Source organism: Psammomys obesus, unplaced genomic scaffold (genome assembly GCF_907164565.1).
Source record: "Psammomys obesus unplaced genomic scaffold, mPsaObe1.curated_primary_1811, whole genome shotgun sequence".
NCBI lineage: Eukaryota > Metazoa > Chordata > Mammalia > Rodentia > Muridae > Psammomys > Psammomys obesus.
In genome coordinates, this window is record NW_026596234.1 from 10,124,328 (window position 1) to 10,141,808 (window position 17,481).

The following is a 17,481-nucleotide window of genomic DNA, read 5'->3' on the forward strand; positions in this document are numbered from 1 at the left end:
TACAAGGCTTATACTAGGGAGAGCAAGCCAGCTGAAACGCCTGCCTAGTGCCAGCACTGAGCTGATCTCACAGGCACCACAAGGGGGCACTGGAACCCCATTATAACCTGTCACTTCATAGGAACACTCAGGTTTAATGGGCACTTTCTGCTGGGACAGAGGTAACACCATTTTTCATTCACAAAGAAGCACCTCTTGCAGTCTCACGGTTTTCAATGCCTACAAGTGTTTCTGGACAGCAAGCCACTTTCTGTCACCACCCCAGCAAGCCAGGCCCCTCCATCACCTGCTCACGTTGTGCGTGGCACTTGAGAGGGCTCTGCCTTCCTCTCTGGCCAGCCTGTCCTCATCCTCACAGGTGTCCTCGCTCACCCACTGGTGGTTGGAGAAGAGCTCCTTGCACTTCCCATTGTGAGGCTCCGGGATGCGTTTGGGTGGTCGGGGAGGTGGGGGAACATGCTCGGGTGGCGGCTCCAGATCTTCATGGGAGAGCTCCTTCCACTGATCCTTGGAAGAGCAGCAACAGAAGCCCCATTAATACCCCCTCTGGGTCTGCCCTAGTGACCAGTCTCAGCAGCTGCTCTGGGCTCCTTAGCTCTAGGCAATATTTGGAAGGTAAATTTGTTCTTTTCGAGGTTGAGTCTCAGGCTTTGGACTCCTGGTGTCCAAAGGGCTGGGATTAGAGCAAGGCAAGGTCTTTAGAAGGTCAAGCCTACCTTTCCTCTCAGAGCTCTGCAGAGCATGTGGCAGGCAGAAGGGAGCAGCTGTTTAACAGTCTAGACTGTCATAGATAAAGGGAAGCTACTTTCTTTGACCTCAACAGTGTTGGGCCTTTTATAATGGAAGTTTCTTTCAAAGACCAGAGTCTTGACGAGCCTGCACAGGCTCTGTGGTCTACCCACAGCTAGGAACTGAGCCATGTGCTCATGTGCTAATCGGAGTAGCACTGACCTGCACTGAGGAGTCGCCCATGATAAACTTTGCACCTTCGATCACAGCCAGGTAGGAGAAGCGCAGCTGGTCGGCTGTCTGGATGAGCCCCATGCGGAACCTGCGCATCTCCAGCAGCACTTTTTTGATATCCACAGAAGACGGGTCTTTCCTCTTGTCCATCTGCAAGCCAAGGAGTCTGGGTCAGCCAGAGGAAAGCCACAGAGGGGTGCTGGAGGGACTCAAGGAAATGAAAGAAAATGCAGCCAACCTGTGACCCTTTGGGCCCAAGCTCATGGGTATTCTAGGGTGCCCTGGCTCCTGTGACAATTGGGAGAACACTGAGAAAAAAGCTAGAAGGGGCAGAACAACTGTCATGGAAACGGAAGGCAAAGGCCACAGCAGGGTGTCCTCCAAGGAAGGGGGCCTGTGGGCAGCGACAGGAACTGCAGCCAGCAGGGGAGCAGGGGTGCAAGCGTGTTTCTTTCCCTCCTGGCTTTAAAGCCCTTCTCACCAGCAAGAGGCAGGTGTCAGCCAGACAGAAGGTCCCCGACCTGCCGATGCCAGCACTGCAGTGCACCACGATGGGGCCGTGCTCCAGGCTGAGTGAACCTGACTCTCGGACTTTAAACAGGAAGTTGAGGAAAGAGGCAGGCGACTCAGGGACTCCAAAGTCAGGCCACGTGGTGTAGTGGAAATGTAGGATCTCTCGGGCCTCCTGGGTCTGAAACAGAGGCTTGTGGTTAGGCTGAGAGCATCATTCACACAGACCACATGCGTGCATCAAGTGACTTCCTGCCCGGCCTTCCTCAGTGTGCACTGGCTGGGTCCGGCCACAGCCTTAAACAGTAGACGATCCTCTCACTTTTCTGCTTCTTCACCCTTGCACATGTGGCTACACACTGTTTCAGCTGAAAAGTCACCATGATGCCAATGGCATCCTAAATCTTAGAAAGGCTTCCCATATGGGGAGATGGCGGGGTGGCAGACACCAGGTCTGGGTGGCTGAGGGAGACCACTGGGATGGGTCAGGCGGTTGTTACTTTTGAAGAAAATGTGATTAACTCAAGTCTCCAAAGGACTGCTGAGAAGGCAGCTGCCACGAAGGTGCAGCATCAGCCATGACTCCAGAAGCCAGACTGCCTAAGAGCTTGCCACGCCTTCATGCACCTACAGGACTACACCCATTTCCATAGCTATCCCACAGTGGCCCTGTAGTTGAGTCAAAAGAATGGCCTCCAGTGCTGTTTCCACTCTGCTCTTTCCCGGATGGTCTGGTATTTTAAAAAATACTTGTTTGGGGGTGAAGGGTGCTACATGTGAACATACCTCTGGAGGCTAGAAGATAACTTACAGGGTTACTGCTAGGTACCTTTACACACTGAGCTATCTCACTAGCTCTATGGTCCAATATTGTTAAAGAAGGCCGCTGCAGGCAAGACCCCAGAGGGCAGGGCTCCACGGCAGAGGAGAGGGCCAGCAGCCTGCTAAAGGCAAAGATGGGACATAGACACCCTGCTGATAACAAGTTATTTCTGTCTGCAAAGTACAGGAGGTCCTTGCTATGGGACACATACATGAAAAGACATGGCCTCCCCTCAGTGTGGCTACAAGACCCAGGATGTTGTGCACAGCTGGGGGCCCAGCTGGAGACCTGCAGCAGCTCTTCCCGCCTCCTCATAAAACCAAACACCACTTTACAAGGTGCAAGGGGGGAGGTGAGCCAAAATAAATGTGAGGCCAGCCAGGGCTACTAATGAGGCCTTGTCTCAATACAAGTAATCACCCCAAACAAAAGCCAAGGCATTCCTGTCCTCACTCTGCCACAAAACAGACAACAGGCCTCTCTGGTGGTGCTCTGAACTGTCTCCCTCAACAAAAAGATTATTTCTGAGAGATTACCAGATGTCACTCTAAAAGCCAGGCTGGCAAATACTGAAAAGCATTAGAAAGGTCTATCACACCCCACTTTGCCAGTGGCATTCCCACAGAGCTTCAGTGACCTCATCCCATGTCCCAGGCTCCTCTACTAGGCCGTGACAGGGCCTCACCCATCTCTATACTTCAGCAATCTGAGCTAAATTCTAGAACTGGTTCACTACAAGCAAGGAGTCAGAGGAAAGTTCAAGGATGTGTGACTGTCACTGCAACAGATCCCTATCTGCCCGATAGCGCAGCAAGCCTCCTCCAGTGGTCTAGCTCCCCTCTGCTTTCAGGATCCCATGTACCTACCTACTGCTCTTTCACCCATGACCTCCTAGAACCCTTGCAAGTCCTAGCCTGAAACTAAAACAAGCAAAGACATGGGGAGATGCCCCTTGGTCCTGTTCTAGCAGTTGGGCAGAGTGAGCCAACAGTGGCTTCGCCATGCCTGGGACTCACATGGTCTCCCTAGTCACAGCTCTGTGCCAAAAGCAGAGCTTCCACTGCTCCTTCCTAGAGGACCTTGCCTTGCACGATGCCCCAGGACCTCCTCTCAGTGGCAGTAAGCAACAGACAGGATGACTTTGTCACAGCAAATCCACCCAAGGCCTGGCTTAGAAAGTCTCAGCTTCAGGAAACCTGGGCAGTGGGGGAAGCCCTCCTTCTTTTGGAGGAGCAGACAGTTAGGAAGGTGCAAGCTTGCTGTCAATTTCTCTTGCAGGCACCGCTTCAGCCCTCCAGTCCTACAGTCAGAGCAAAGTACTTTCAGGGAAGAAACTGCCTTTTCCCTTGGAACTATGTTAACTGGTGTCAAGGGTGAGAAAGCACTGTGGGAGGTGCTTGTATTCTGTCCCTCACTGGTGGCTGAGCACTGATTCCTACAACAGCAAGACCTGCTCACCATGGTATAGCCACACTGTGCACAGGGCTCATAATTCCTGGAAACACTGCAGCTGAAATAAGTACCCAAGGACTCAGAACAGAAGCAGGCCACAGTCTCCAGAAGGACTTCATACTTACAGCCAGGTTTTCCAACTCCAATTGTCGTACTGTATAATACGACTTGACATCTTCAGAGATTAGTGTCAATTTCAAATTTGTATCATCAAAGACCATCTCTTTTTCTTCTTTCTGTGGCCAATACTGGGCACATTTTAACTGGGAAAAGAATAACACTGGATTACCGGGAGCTACTGCTACATGAGACAGGAGGCTTGGAGACTATCTGCTAGCTTTATGACAACTCACAGGCCTGGGTCTCCCGGTTAGTAGAGCTCTTGCCTTAGTAAAACTAGAGTTGGCTGAGACCCTGACCCGGCAGCTTTGTGGCAGGGCTCATACTTCCCACTCAGCAACATGTTACAGAGGTTCTGGTTCTTGTTGTGAGGTAAAACCACACCACACAGAAACTGTGCCCCTCACAGATGACTTTAGCAGCATCTCAGTATGACCAGAGCCCCTGAGGAAACCCACAGGCAACAGGGTAGAGAGCTAGAGCCTGTCAGGCTGAGGGACTGTGGTCAGAGCAGCCGCGAGGTGGGAGGACGGCTCGCAGTGCAGCTCACAGTCATTCTGACTTGGCTCAGTTCAGAAAGTCCTCCTGCTATTCTACTTTGCTGACATCAGAGACCATTTCATGATCCCAAGTCAAATGCTGATCAGTACAGCTTTTGAGGAACCAAAAGATCTGGTCTGGGATTCAGTCACACAGATCCTGTGAACTAAGTTCAGACTCAGCCATTCCTGCTGCAGGAAGCTGTCCTGAGTCTCAAGGCAAGACTGACAGGGTGCCCAGGGAGAGACCTCAGAGACCTTGATCCTCCCAAAGAAATGCAGTAAAGCCTCTCTTTGTTACACGGCATGTGGAATCCATATCCCTGACCTCTTCCAGGCTGGCCTCGTCTGATGGGAAAGAGGTTTCCTCCCTCTAGAGTGGATAGATGGGGAAAATACGAAGGGAAGACACTGAGAAAGAATTTATATGACCTGGGGATTCAGAGGAGGGGGAAGCTTAGGCTAGCCAATCAAAAAAAGAGGTCAAAGGAAGCTCATTGGAGAGAAGTTTCTGATGGGTGATAGGATAGTGTCTCAAGGGAAAGCAGGAGACAGGGCAAGGAGGGCCAGAGCATAGTGGGGCTGTGGCATCACCCAGGGCTGGGAGGAGTTGAGTCCAAAGACAGAACTGCGGAGGCCTGTTGGTCTCCCATCTTCTGGGGCTCAATGCTGCCCCCCACAAAATCAATGCAAATGGCAGTGAAGCACTGAAGGAAGCCTGGGCTTTACAGTACCAGCAGAGTAGAACTTTCCAATCCCAGGACAGAAGCTAAGTGGGCTTTCTCAACAGTTCTGTTTCAAGGTCTGGCCTGCTCAACCCATGACCCCTCACTTTTGAGGACCAGCTGACAGAGATGGGCCCCTCAGCTAGGGCCAACCTGCCAGCATAAAAACAGATCTCGGCGTCAGAATGCAGAGGCAATGTGCCAGTGAACTGTGCATGGAGAGACTTGAATGGGTCACTTATTCCCACACTTCGACCCCAGGCAACCATGCTAGGGTGGGCATTCACCATGAGCAGGGCACACGGGCTCTAACTTTCACTCCCACAGCAGAAGCCTAGACCAAGCCTGACAGATCTCTAATCTAGGCAAAATCTACAATTTAAGAGCATTCTGGCACACAGCCAGTGTCCATCAAACATTGAATTAGTTGTCTATAGGACCATGCTCTGCTCTGTCATTTCCCGTAAAAACTTCTGCTTTAAACACAAAACAAACAAGAGGGTTTGTAACTCCTACTTCCAGTTAGCTGATGGCGCCCACACACTGCCTTGAGCGGAAGACTGACTTTTACTGGAATGGGAGCAGGCCCGTGCCGGGACTGACACCAAGGCCCTTTGCCCAGCCTCAAACAGGAAAGTGGCCATGCCAGTGTGCTGGCATCCTGAGTTGAACAGTCATTTCCACCATGAAGCCCAAAGCTCACACAAGTCTTTCCAGAGCAGAGCTGGGCCATCTGAGGGAGAAGCTGTGACAGTCCGTGCTGTCTCACACAGGTGGCTTGTTTTCATCTTCCAAACGATGGTTAATACTGACAAGTGAGCAGGTTCCAGAATTAAGGACCCTGGGCTACCAAGTGCCTGAACCCCAACTCTGGCTTGCAAGAGGTTTTTGGGGAGACACAGGCTGTGTCTTGGAATGCAAATTATACTCACTTAGCTCCCTCCCCCTGTATAAACAACAGCCCTACCCTTACACAGCACACACCATGTACCTCTGAAGCCCAGCTGATGGGCTAGGGATGGTTGAAACTAGGTGACAGAGCAGCAACACCCCAGTCCTTATACTCTACCCACCCCTGGGCTTGCTGATGTGGATCCCACCCAAAGCACACTGTTTCAATGGCCCTAAGTGGAGCAGAATAGTTCTAAAGGACCACTGCCATGCTGCCATGGAAATAGCAACCAGCCACCCAGCTGTGCTTCCAATGGTAACACAAGAATCCTGGGGAAGGTGGTCGTGGTGGATCCACTCCGAGTCAGCTCGGAGTGCTGAAAGCCAGACCTCGTGTCAGTCATGCAGCTACAGAGCAGACACCATTCCTTATAATGTGACAACAGCTGCTAATGCAAACTGCTAACTACAAGAGACCATCAGGACCCCTAACAACATACTTACATATTTGAGTATGTACATGCATGTGTACCCTTATACATATGCACAGTAAATCCTACCACACCTGGTGACTTCCGAGACAGTTTTCTCTGTCCTGGAACTCACTCTGTAGACCAGACTGGCCTTGAGCTAAGAGATCTGCCTGCTTCCGCCTCCCTAGTGCTGGGATTAAAGGCCTGCACCACCACTGGCCAGCCTCTGATGACTTTTTAATTTACTTTTTACATGTTTTGTCTGCATATATGTCTGTGTACCATGTGCATGCCTGGTGTCCACTGAGGTCAGAAGAGGTTGTTGGATCCCTTAGAACTTGAATTATAGGTGGTTGTGAGCCACTACGTGGGTGGTGGGAGTGGAACCTAGGTCCTCTGCAAGAGCAGTAAGCACTCTTAGCCACTGAGCTAGCTTTTTCTCCAGCCCCCATATCTGCTAATTTCTTAATGATAGATTAATTTAAAATTCTACTCGTTGGTTTTGTCAACTGAGCACACCAGCAGGCTTTGTATCTGTTACCATCATGCATTACAAAAGTAGGAAGTGGAAACCAGGCAACAGTATGGCATCGAGCGGCCCCAAGGAAACTACCAGGAGTGAGTGGGTCCCTTGTGCTCTGTGGTGGGTGCAGCTTGCTGGTGATGCCTTGTCCCCACTCTGTACATCTCTGTACAGATGTACAGAGTGCAACTATCTCTGGAGGGGATAGATGGCTTCTTTGGCAACCTCATGTTCTTAAAAGCATGAGGAAGCCAGGCAGGTGTAGATGGTACTCCACCTGAACAAAAGGCAGCACAATGCCTGCACCTGGCAAGGCCAATGGACATCCGATTCTCTGCTCCTGGCTATTGTTTCAGTTGGTCCCAACAACCCTCAGTTGACCTCTTCCAGGGGCCTCAACCTCTGGAGCTGGAAAGTACATAAATGCCAACCAAGTCTAGAGAGGAGAGAAGGAGGCTGTTGGCTCTGCCCCATGCTGGCCGTGGGCAACAGCACTCAAAGCACTCAAAGAGTTTGAGTATCCACCATAGGAATGAGATAAAGGAAGGGACAGGAGGACTGGCTGTTTGAGGAGGCCTCAATCTCAGACAGTGTCATTGTGACTCACACTTTTGGCCCAAAAGACAGAGTAAGAAACAAAAGGAGGCCTGACTGTGCTATCATTTGGAGAGTGAGACACAGGTCCAGCCACTCAGGGTCTCAGGCCACATCAATGACTACCCTTAGAGGTGAGACCTGAGTGACACAGACCACTCTGGAAGTGTGGGACAGAAAGCAGCCGGCTTAGGAGCAAAAGTAGTTGAAGGGATAGAGCCTAAGGGGTGATACAGGCATAAGGTTAGCGTGTACTTCAAATGCTGAGTTCTGCACCCCATAGCTGGTTGCAGTCCTTGTTCTGAGAATCTCCTGTCTCAATGTTATATAAATATTGCTCCCCAACTGTCCCATTATGTCAATAAAGCAGTTCACAGCTGGGCAGGGGAGAAAATAGGGCTGAACTCCCTGCCAGCCAGGGGAGGAGGAGTTAGAGGAGAAAGTAAGGGATTCAACCATGGGCAGAGGTGCAGGAGACATCTGGAGAGAGAGCTGGATCAGAGAAAGCTACAAAGTGCAAGTATCTTGGGGATTTTGGCAAAGAGGAAGCCAGATTATCTTAGAGGGTTAAGAATGAAGTAATAACCACTCAGTTACTGTTTTGTGAAGTTTATTAAACAAATATAATAAATTTTTAATTATTTGTGCGATAGCAAGGGTAAGAGAGAAACTGAGAAACAAATAGTTATATAACAGTAACTTTAAGAGCTGCCAGAACTCCCAGTGCCGTGAGTCCTGAAGGCAACCCAGCAGAGGTTATGGTGGCACATCAAATCTAGAAGCCAATGCTTCCCACGGCTCTGCAGTGCCACGTCTACCATCAAGAGGAATAGTCCGAGCAGCCAAAGGTAGGCTTGGTAAAGATGCTCTAAAGCTGCTTTTACAAACAACAATTTACCTGGCTCCAGGCACAGGCAATGCCAAGAATGCACAGCCAGTGAGGCAGAATGCCGTCATCAGGCTCCACAGGGCCTGGCCTACTGCTTCTTGTTTGCAATACGTATGTAGTTATGTAATGTTTAACTTTTTAAAAACAAGGTGTCATGTAAAGGAGTTAGAAAAAAGAAACTCAGGGAACCAGAGCTTTATGACTGTATGCATGTAGACAGCAGGAGCAAAGAGCTGTGGGGTGAACTTACCGAGCCTTTCTCCATGATTCGGTTGAGCATGACCACGCCCCTGCTCTTCTGCTCCCACACCATCTCCCAGAAGTGCCCACAAGTATTTGGTAAAGGGCCCTGCAAACACACAAGATACACACTGGACAACACTGGACACACAAGCACACCATGCAGTCAGCCAGTGACAGTGTTTATAGGCAGAGTGGCAACTAAGGCTGCCTACCCTGTCTGTGGTCAAGTCACCCATCATGTGGTGAAAGGTCATTTCCGCACCTCAGTGCAGACTGGCTTTTGGTCTGAGCTGATGGCTGAGGGGCTCTACTAGGCTTCTTGTCTGTGAAGAGGTGAGTAGAGGACAAAGTTCCTATGTGGGTGAGAGGCAGCATGGGGCAGGACCATCAGTGTGCTCTGGCAGTCCCAGACCCTGCTTTTAAAATCTGCCATCTCCTAACTTTAGGCAAGTCACCCCGCCTCTCTCAGCCTGCTTTCCCACACAGCCACTTGATTAAGAACAGCACGTGTTCACAGCTGTATAAGTAACAGTAGTGCCACATGTGAAGGGCTCAGCACAGCACCTAGGATGGAGCAAGCCCTGGAGCACGCCCCCAGGACAAAGTGAGCCTCTCTTCTTACAACTAACACTGATGAGTCTGAACACAGCCTTTAGAGCTCCACCAAAGGCTCAGAAGACCTGGGCATGGCCAGTGCCTGCTGAGCAGCAAGCCCACCTAGTGATGGTGGGTGCAGATGAATCAATGTAAAGTGCTGGGACTCTGCTTTCGTTGTCAGCCCCAAGGGACACTACAGGAAAGCATCCACACCAGGACTGGTCGCATCCTTGGGTCAGAACATCTTTTAGAAGTCTCCATTCTCACCTATGTCCACGCAAGCCACGCCCCTTAAATCTAGGCACACCCCCTTCTGTGCACTGCACTTGGCATCTTCTCACTCCTCCCTGAGCACTTCTGTCTTCAAGTGTGAGGCAAAGGCTCTAACAAAAGTGTCACACAGATGACCCTTCCCTCAGGTAACAGAGCCAGCTTATGGCGGCTAGATGCCAGGGTACCTGATGGCCATCTAGGCCCTTCATCTTCTGCACTGCACAAGGATTCAAGCCTCAACATTCTGCAACTCACCAGTCACACTGTCGTCTCTAAGCACCACCCTGCTCACAGTAGATTTCAGGACTCAAAAGAACAGGGCCCAGAATTGGCTGTCCCTTTGTGTTGGAGGTGAAGGACAGCCCTACATCTGCTCTTTCCAACCTGACTTGTTGAGTCAGATGAGGTTTTATAATGTGGCTTCCATAATGAGCAATACTAAATGTACTGGAAGGCTTCTTGGTGTGTAGCTTGGGTCTCCTTGTCTTTGGGGTCAGACTGTTTTGATTCTTATCTGAAACCCCCAGGGCTATAGGACCACCTGTGAATGCCCATGGTGTGGCCTTATACAACACACTGTTACTCACATAATTGCCAGGGACCAGGGAAGGGGTAGGGAGAGGAGTAATGCTTGAGCTTCTCTATTTCTCTAAACAGGGCCTAAGGCCTAACCCAGGCTGGCCTGCAGAACTCACTATGTATCCCAACTTGGCCTCACTCATGCTACAACTCTCCTGTCTCAGCCTCTCAAGTACAGGGATCAGATCACAGGTATGAACCACGACACCTGGGTCTAATGAATGCTTCTTTTTTGTTGTAGCAGGGTTGTGTGTGTGTGTGTGTTCGTTGTTGCTGTTTGTTTTGTTTTGTTTTGTTTTTTGGAAATACTAGGGACTAGACCTAGGGACTCGCATGACAGGGAAGTACTCTACCATCAAACCCCAAATCCTAGCCCCTCAAAGAAAATGCTAAATGCTCATTTGATTCATTTGGCATCACATACCCTATAATGGATCAACAGCCATACCAAGTCTTTCTGACCTCAACTACAGATGAATGGCTGAAGCCAAGAATGGTAACTTCTCTACATTGATTCTCAAAAAGTTACTGGTGCCTCAGAGTCTCAACGGCAGGACCCCTCCCTGAGGAATCTCTGCAGCCACCCAGTCAAACACTGAGGTGCTGGGAGGACCCTGGCTGAGACTCAGGAAGGTCAGCCCACTGATTCTACCCACACTGACGTGGGGGCATCTGGCTTGGAACAAAAGGGAGAAGGGCAGTGATGGAGGAGTGCTTCTCCAAGCTTCTGGCTACGTAGGATCTGACTTCCGAACAGCAGGCAGAACTGTCATGCCCAAACCCTACAGCCCAGACGATGTAATATGGAAAGACAAAGGGAGACTAAGAGGACCAACACATGGCCATTTAGACCTACTTGCAGGTAAAATGGAGAAAATTATTGAAAATCAACTTTTATCCCCTTTCTAGATATTCACGGTCTTCTGGTTACACACCGGGAAGTGCATTACAGGATATCCATTACACTTTCTCAGGACACCCAGAGCTGTGGTTTTTAAGAGACATCACATCACATTCTCTAACAAGGCCCAGAGGAACAATGAATGACACTTAGGCCAACCGCTAGCCCTCTTAGTTGCTGCCAGAAGCACTCAGTGCTGAAGTCCATGCCTCCATGGACCTCATGCTGAGGTCGCATGGTCTAGGGTCTCCTGCCCATCAAAGGCCACTGGCAGCTCAGTGTGTCAGCTCACAGTGCTGTGCCCATACTGACTCTGAGGGAGGATGTTTCTTTACTTGCTGCTGCTTTGGTTGATGAGAAGCTTAAAACTTCTCAAGGACACAATGACCTTATCTGATGCAAACACAATAGCACTCTCAAAACTCTTCATGAAAAATATAGTCCAGAGAGCTTGTTACCTGGGTGAGAATATAGCTCCTCTGGGCTTCATCCATTTTTATCAAACTGGCGTTGATGTAGTCATTATCTTCCTGGTGCAATTTAATCCGACTGTGGTCAACTGAAAGACAAAAGCAGAGCTGGGTAAATCCTGGGACCCAAGTGCTTTCATTCTACAGGAAAGCAGAGAGGGACCCATGGCCTGAAGAGCATGCACATTGGCAGAGACCTCACTATTCAGGTGACATTAGTCATCTGCAGGGTGACTGGCCTTCTCAGGACAACTCTGAGTACAGCTCTGAGTACCAGAAATGTCACATTCTATGGCAACACCCATCAACTCCAGACCATGCCCTCCTTGGGAGGGCAGATCCTAAGAGACTGTCAAAGGATCCACTTTCTGATGCCTGACAGAGGCTCCCAGAGTAAAGTCAAGTCTTCAGTCTGTAAAAAAAAAGCAATTCAGAGAGCTGTCTGCGTGACATACGGAGGTGTCTCAGGTGGGGCTGACTGATGACGCACCTCGGCCCAGGTGTCCAGCACTGCAGAGTATCTGACTAATGTGCAGTAGCATGGCATGCACGATGAGATAATTCAAGATCTTTCAGAAGTTATGGTCAGTAAGATTTAAAGGGACTTAAATCTTATGTCACCACTTGGTGTGGTGACATATTTAGTCCCAGCACTTGGGAGGCAGAGGCAGACAGATGGATCTCTGTGAGTTCAAGGCCAGCCTAGTCTACATAGCAGGCTCCAGGACAGTTAAGAGTTGCATAGTGAGACTCCGTCTCAAAAGCGGTGGGGTGGAGTGCAATTTAATAAAGTAAAAACCTCTTCGCACAGGAAGTACACAGAAGTAAGTAATTCTAGGAACAAACTTAGCAGGAAAGCTCTGCCCCAGTTCCTGACCAGAACACCATGCTTTTGCTTGTTTCTCTCACTACTTTGTCACAAGAATAGTGGCTCCCAAGGGCCATCATTCTTGCCCTGCCTCTGTTACAGGTGGGAGCCTGTTCTTTCTGCTATAACACAGAGGAACCTGATTATGTCTTCACCCGAGCTCAAAGGGAAAAGGAGCATGGCACTAGAGCAGCAACCTGCGGTTTCTGTTCTGAAGACTCTCCAGCACCTCTGCCATTTTCTTGTGGAGGTCAAAGGATGCCTATGTTACTCTTTTTGTTTTGTTTTGTTTTTTGGTTTTTGTTTCTTTGTTTGTCCTGAACTTGCTTTGTAGACCAGGCTGGCCTTGAACTCACAGCAATTTCCCTGCCTCCCAAAGTGCCTGGGTTACTCTTAAGTGGAAAAGAAAGGAGGACGGGCAGACAGGCAGGCAGACTGACTAAGCCCAGTAGGCCTGAAATCACCTATAATCCCAACTGAGGAAGACAGCAGGATCATGAGCTCAGCTTTGATAAGTTTGAGTCCAACCTGGGCTGCATGAGCCTATTATTATTATGACATTGCAGCTACTGGGCCGCATCTTAGACAGCTGGTAGATGTCCTGGGGCATCCTGGCAGAGTTAGGGGACAATCTCAAACAGTCACATTGTTGTCCTTAAGTTCCAGCCCGGACCCCATAGCAGAATTAACAAGGGGGGTTTGTTATGCCACTTTGTTTCAATAAACACATCGGATGTCCAGTAAGCCAAGGCAAGCCGAGTTGAAAAAAGCAACTGGGGTGAGGTCAGTCACCCTTCCCCTAAGGACCTACAGGTGCACTTCCAAATGCCCAGTGACAACTGTCTCAGACCTTGGCCCATGTTTACTAAGTGCATACCCGAGGGGGCACTCAGCTTAGTGGCTCACACTGCTGCTTCACCTCTACACACTCCAGCAAGTTGAGTGTGACTCCGACACTCCTAACAACCAGAGCCACGAGGGTGGCAGACCTAGAGGCACAGGTTGTGTTCCAATCCTAAACCCACTTTGTCTCCTATGAGTAGCCACAATTTTGTTGAGGTGTAATGTCTGCAGACCTCGAAGGGAGTCAATAAACCTGGGTGCTAATGATAGATCCAGGTCCTGAGCCCAGTTCTGGCTTTTCTTGCTTTCCACACATTCTACATGTTCAGTTATTTACTCTGAAGATATTTCTGAATTAGGAGCCAGTCAGAAGACGCAGGCTCAGGCTAATGGGCACTGCCAGTCCTAAGCAGTGAAAGACAAGGACTGACTGGATCTGCACATCTGGTGGACTAAAGTACCTGTGAGCATAACTGTGGCTCTTCACCAGGCCAACAGCCAATGGCATTGCTGCTGAGTCACCAGAAGAGGCTGTTCACTAAGCCCAATCACTCCACTTCAAGGGAGGAAAATGACTCACCACAACACAGAGCTAAAAAAGTCTCTGAACCACCAACCTTTCAAAAAACTACAGCCCTAGTGCCTTCTGCAACAGTGAAAGCGAGCTATGACACCGCGCCTCCTGTACTTCTAACAGGAGACAATGGGGTCATAACCTCTAACCCCCGACACACAATGGCCACCCGTAACTGGGAAGTGTGAGTGAAGCTGTGGGAACAGTGGGTACTTACAAGGGCTGACGTCTCGGTACCTGTTCCGGTTTTTGTTCTTAGGAAGTTTCGCCACTTTGCATGGGAAGTCACTGGCTTCATGTCGAATATCCTACAAAAACAAACAGAGTTCTCTTTTGGAATCTATACCAGGCATCTACCCAGACAGAGGACCAGAGATGAGCCAGGCCCTGAGGGCGGAGCATACATCAAAGAGGCCTGGGCAGTGTGGGCAGGACAAGGTGACAGTGCACAGGAACATACAAGGACAGTTACAGGAGCAGAGTAGGATGAGCAGGCCCAGGCCTGGCTGGAATGCAGAGGAGGAAGGAGTGTACTACTAAGGAAGGCCCCCTAGCAGAGGCAGGGGCTTCTGTCAGGAACAGTGAGTGGGAAGCCAGGAAGAATGGCAGATGGATGGAGGATGTGGTGGGCGGGCCAAATCTTAAAGTGCTGGAATGCCAGGCCTGGAGTTCCAGCTGGAATCTCCTGGAAAGGAACATGTCAAGAAATACTCCACCATCCAACTGCCGTCCTTGCAGGCAAACACACTGTCTCTGCATGAACAGAAACAGGCTACCTCCTGCTCAATGGACTACCCAGGCCCACCCTGTTCTTGCTGGGATGCTGCCAGTCTCAGGAAGCACTCTGGGCAAGCAATCTGCTCTCTCATTAGCAATGGCCAATACATGCGCACTGTGAATATGCTACCACCATAAAACCGTATGTCGACAAACGGTTTAAACTCTTGACTTTGGGGCTGGTAGTGAAAATGGGGACAAAAGAAGATGCCATGGCAACAGCAGTCTGCAAACTGGAAACCAGACAGTTCAGCAGTAGGGCAGCCCCATACTACCCCAGAGACATGCGGGTGTGGGCAGCTGTCATCTTGGAAAGAAGGGGAGACTCTCAAGGGTGGGAGGGAGGCCCCTCTGAGCACAGCTAGATGCCACCCCACCCTACTTGTCTTCCCTCTGAGCCATCGGGCCAGCTCTCACTTCTGCAGAAATCAAAGGATGACTTTCTGAAAGAGTCAATCAGGTCTCCAGACTAGCAAAGTGAATGACCCATCCAAGGCATGAATGAACTGTACAAGCCCAAGCTCAGGCCCCACCTCCTTTCATTTCAGAAGCTCCCAAGGGCTGCAGCACCACTTCCTTTCCAAGTGGGAGGTCTTCAGCTGATCTGAACAGACGGCAGGAAGCACCAAACGTTGCCAGCATCAGGTGTACTGTTTGCTCAGTGTTCTACCTACCTGTGGGCCTCTACTCTCCCTCACAGATGGCACCGATGGCAGACACACTCAGAAAGTGTTTAACGGGAAACAAAGGCCAGGGAAAGAGGCCCTCATTGGACACAAACTGCAGAATACAGAAAGACTGAGAATAAACTATGGATACACTCATAACAGTAAGATCTCATATCTAGCAATTATGAACAGGGTGCTTAATAAACTGAACAAAAATGTCTTTTTTAATGTAAAACAAAACAGCAAAAATGACACGCTCAGTTGAAAAGATAAAGAACTCCTACCATCTCCCCATAGCCACTCCAAAGGAAAGCCAAAGATAGTAAATAAAATCAGCTAAAGCAAAAAACATACAAAAACAGGGAAAGAGAACATAAAAGTTCCAACAATCTCTCAGACCATCAAGTGCTCATGAAAACAATGGAAACAACCAGAGCCTGTGACAAAGACAGCATCTGTTCCAAGAGGCAGATCACTGTGAAAGGGCAGCACGGCCTCACTGAAATCCACCAAGCAACAAACAAGCCTTCTCTACTCTGAAGAATGCCCATTCCAGGCTGGAATTCAACACCCAGCCCAACAGTCAAGTGAGAAGGGCCAATAAAAACATCCCTTACCACTCATGGCCTTACACCTCACCCCCTGCACCCCCCCCCCCCCCACTCCTCACCGCTCACACAGGCCTCACGCCTCACCATCCACATCCCCCTTTCCAGCATGCTTTTCCACCCCAGAGTGAGGGGGGAAAAAAAAAGAAGAAGAGGAGGAGGAAAGAGGGGGCAAGAAACAAAATGGAAAATGATGGCAAAGGAAAGTTCCATGGAAACTGGAGGCTGACAGACATGAACAAGACAGCAGTATCAACATCTTGCCTTCCCCAGCACAGTGACACGTCAAACTACCCGAGGAAATGAGACCTGAATCTAGCCAACAGGGGATTCCGATTGAACAGAAGGTAAGGCAGGCCTACAGATAGATCCACCTGCACAACAGAGGCTTCCAGGCAGAAGGCTCCGTGAAAACCTGGAATTGAGAGTCTTAGCTGCTTGCAAAGTCAGTATTAAAACATGATGAGAGGACACAGGGCCCAAGTGTGGCCATGGTGGCCATGCACACCTATAATTCCAGTACTCAGAGGCCTAGGCAAGACTGCTGTGAGCTAAGGTCAGCCTGAGCTATACAGCCAGACCCCATCTCAAAGAAGCAAAACTATGCCACCAAAAGTGGTACACACCTTTAATCTTAGGGTTCTGGGGGCAGAATCAGGTGAACTGCTGTGAGTTTGAGGCCAGCCTGGTCTGCATAATGAGACCTTGTCTCAAAACAAAATAAACTAACAAAAAATAAGTAAAACAGTATTTTTGTATTTAGGGACGCTCACATGCACCACTGTTCAAGTATCTCTTACATGCAATTAGTCAGAAATTCCAATTTGGATGACCAGCTGACACACCCTAATTTGAGATCTCCATTTCTTTTGGAAGTAAACAGACATAAAAGTCAGTCCAGCCACACAGCAATACTACCATGTTTTCACAGAATACTTTGCTAAGTGAAACAGCAGTGCTGGCTTTAACCCATTCACACTAGTCCCACACAGTGAACGCCTGCTTCTGGCAGGAGTTCGTTAATCTCGAAGCCCTCACCTCTACTCCCAGCCCCAGACCAGGGCAGGCTCTCAGCAGAACCTGCTGACTGCCTGAAAGGATGATGCTAGTCCCGTAAGTGGACAGTTTCTGACTCCATAGCAGCATGCTTCCCGGCACAGGGTGGAAATGCCCAAGGGGAGCATGCATCCGAGAACACCCATCAGGCCCAGCTTAAGTGATGCGGAATACATGCTCCTGGGGTTTGGTTTCTGCAGCTGTCACACAGCCTCCGGGCAAGACAGTACCAAACTGGTTACTAAAACAGAAAAGGTAGTTATGTTCTTGCACACCTGAAATCCCAGCACTTGCAAGGCTGAAACAGGTGGATGGAGAGTTCAAAGCCAGCTTGGGCAATCCAAAAAAAGAAAAGAAAAAAGAAAAAAAGTGAGGAGAGTAATTTTCTTCAGCGATATAGCCACTGGCGAATTGTCCATTCCAGTAACTAGCCCCACCCAGGCTCGTGCAAGCACATTAATTAAATTCACCGAACCACACACACACACACACACACACACACACACACACACACACACACAC

At 49.6% G+C, this 17,481-nt stretch overlaps 1 protein-coding gene across 1 annotated transcript in view; it reads right to left on the bottom strand.

The window, feature by feature from the left end:
• Ptpn1 (protein tyrosine phosphatase non-receptor type 1) overlaps window positions 1-17,481 on the bottom strand; it is a 50,990-nt gene that overhangs the window by 3,620 nt on the left and 29,889 nt on the right. Inside the window, exons 2-8 of the mRNA XM_055596076.1 lie at window positions 14,068-14,158; window positions 11,554-11,654; window positions 8,753-8,851; window positions 3,874-4,011; window positions 1,445-1,654; window positions 952-1,113; window positions 287-507 (exon numbers count right to left, since the gene is read on the bottom strand). Coding sequence (XP_055452051.1) covers window positions 287-507; window positions 952-1,113; window positions 1,445-1,654; window positions 3,874-4,011; window positions 8,753-8,851; window positions 11,554-11,654; window positions 14,068-14,158 — 1,022 coding nt within the window. The remainder of the gene's footprint in view (window positions 1-286; window positions 508-951; window positions 1,114-1,444; window positions 1,655-3,873; window positions 4,012-8,752; window positions 8,852-11,553; window positions 11,655-14,067; window positions 14,159-17,481) is intronic.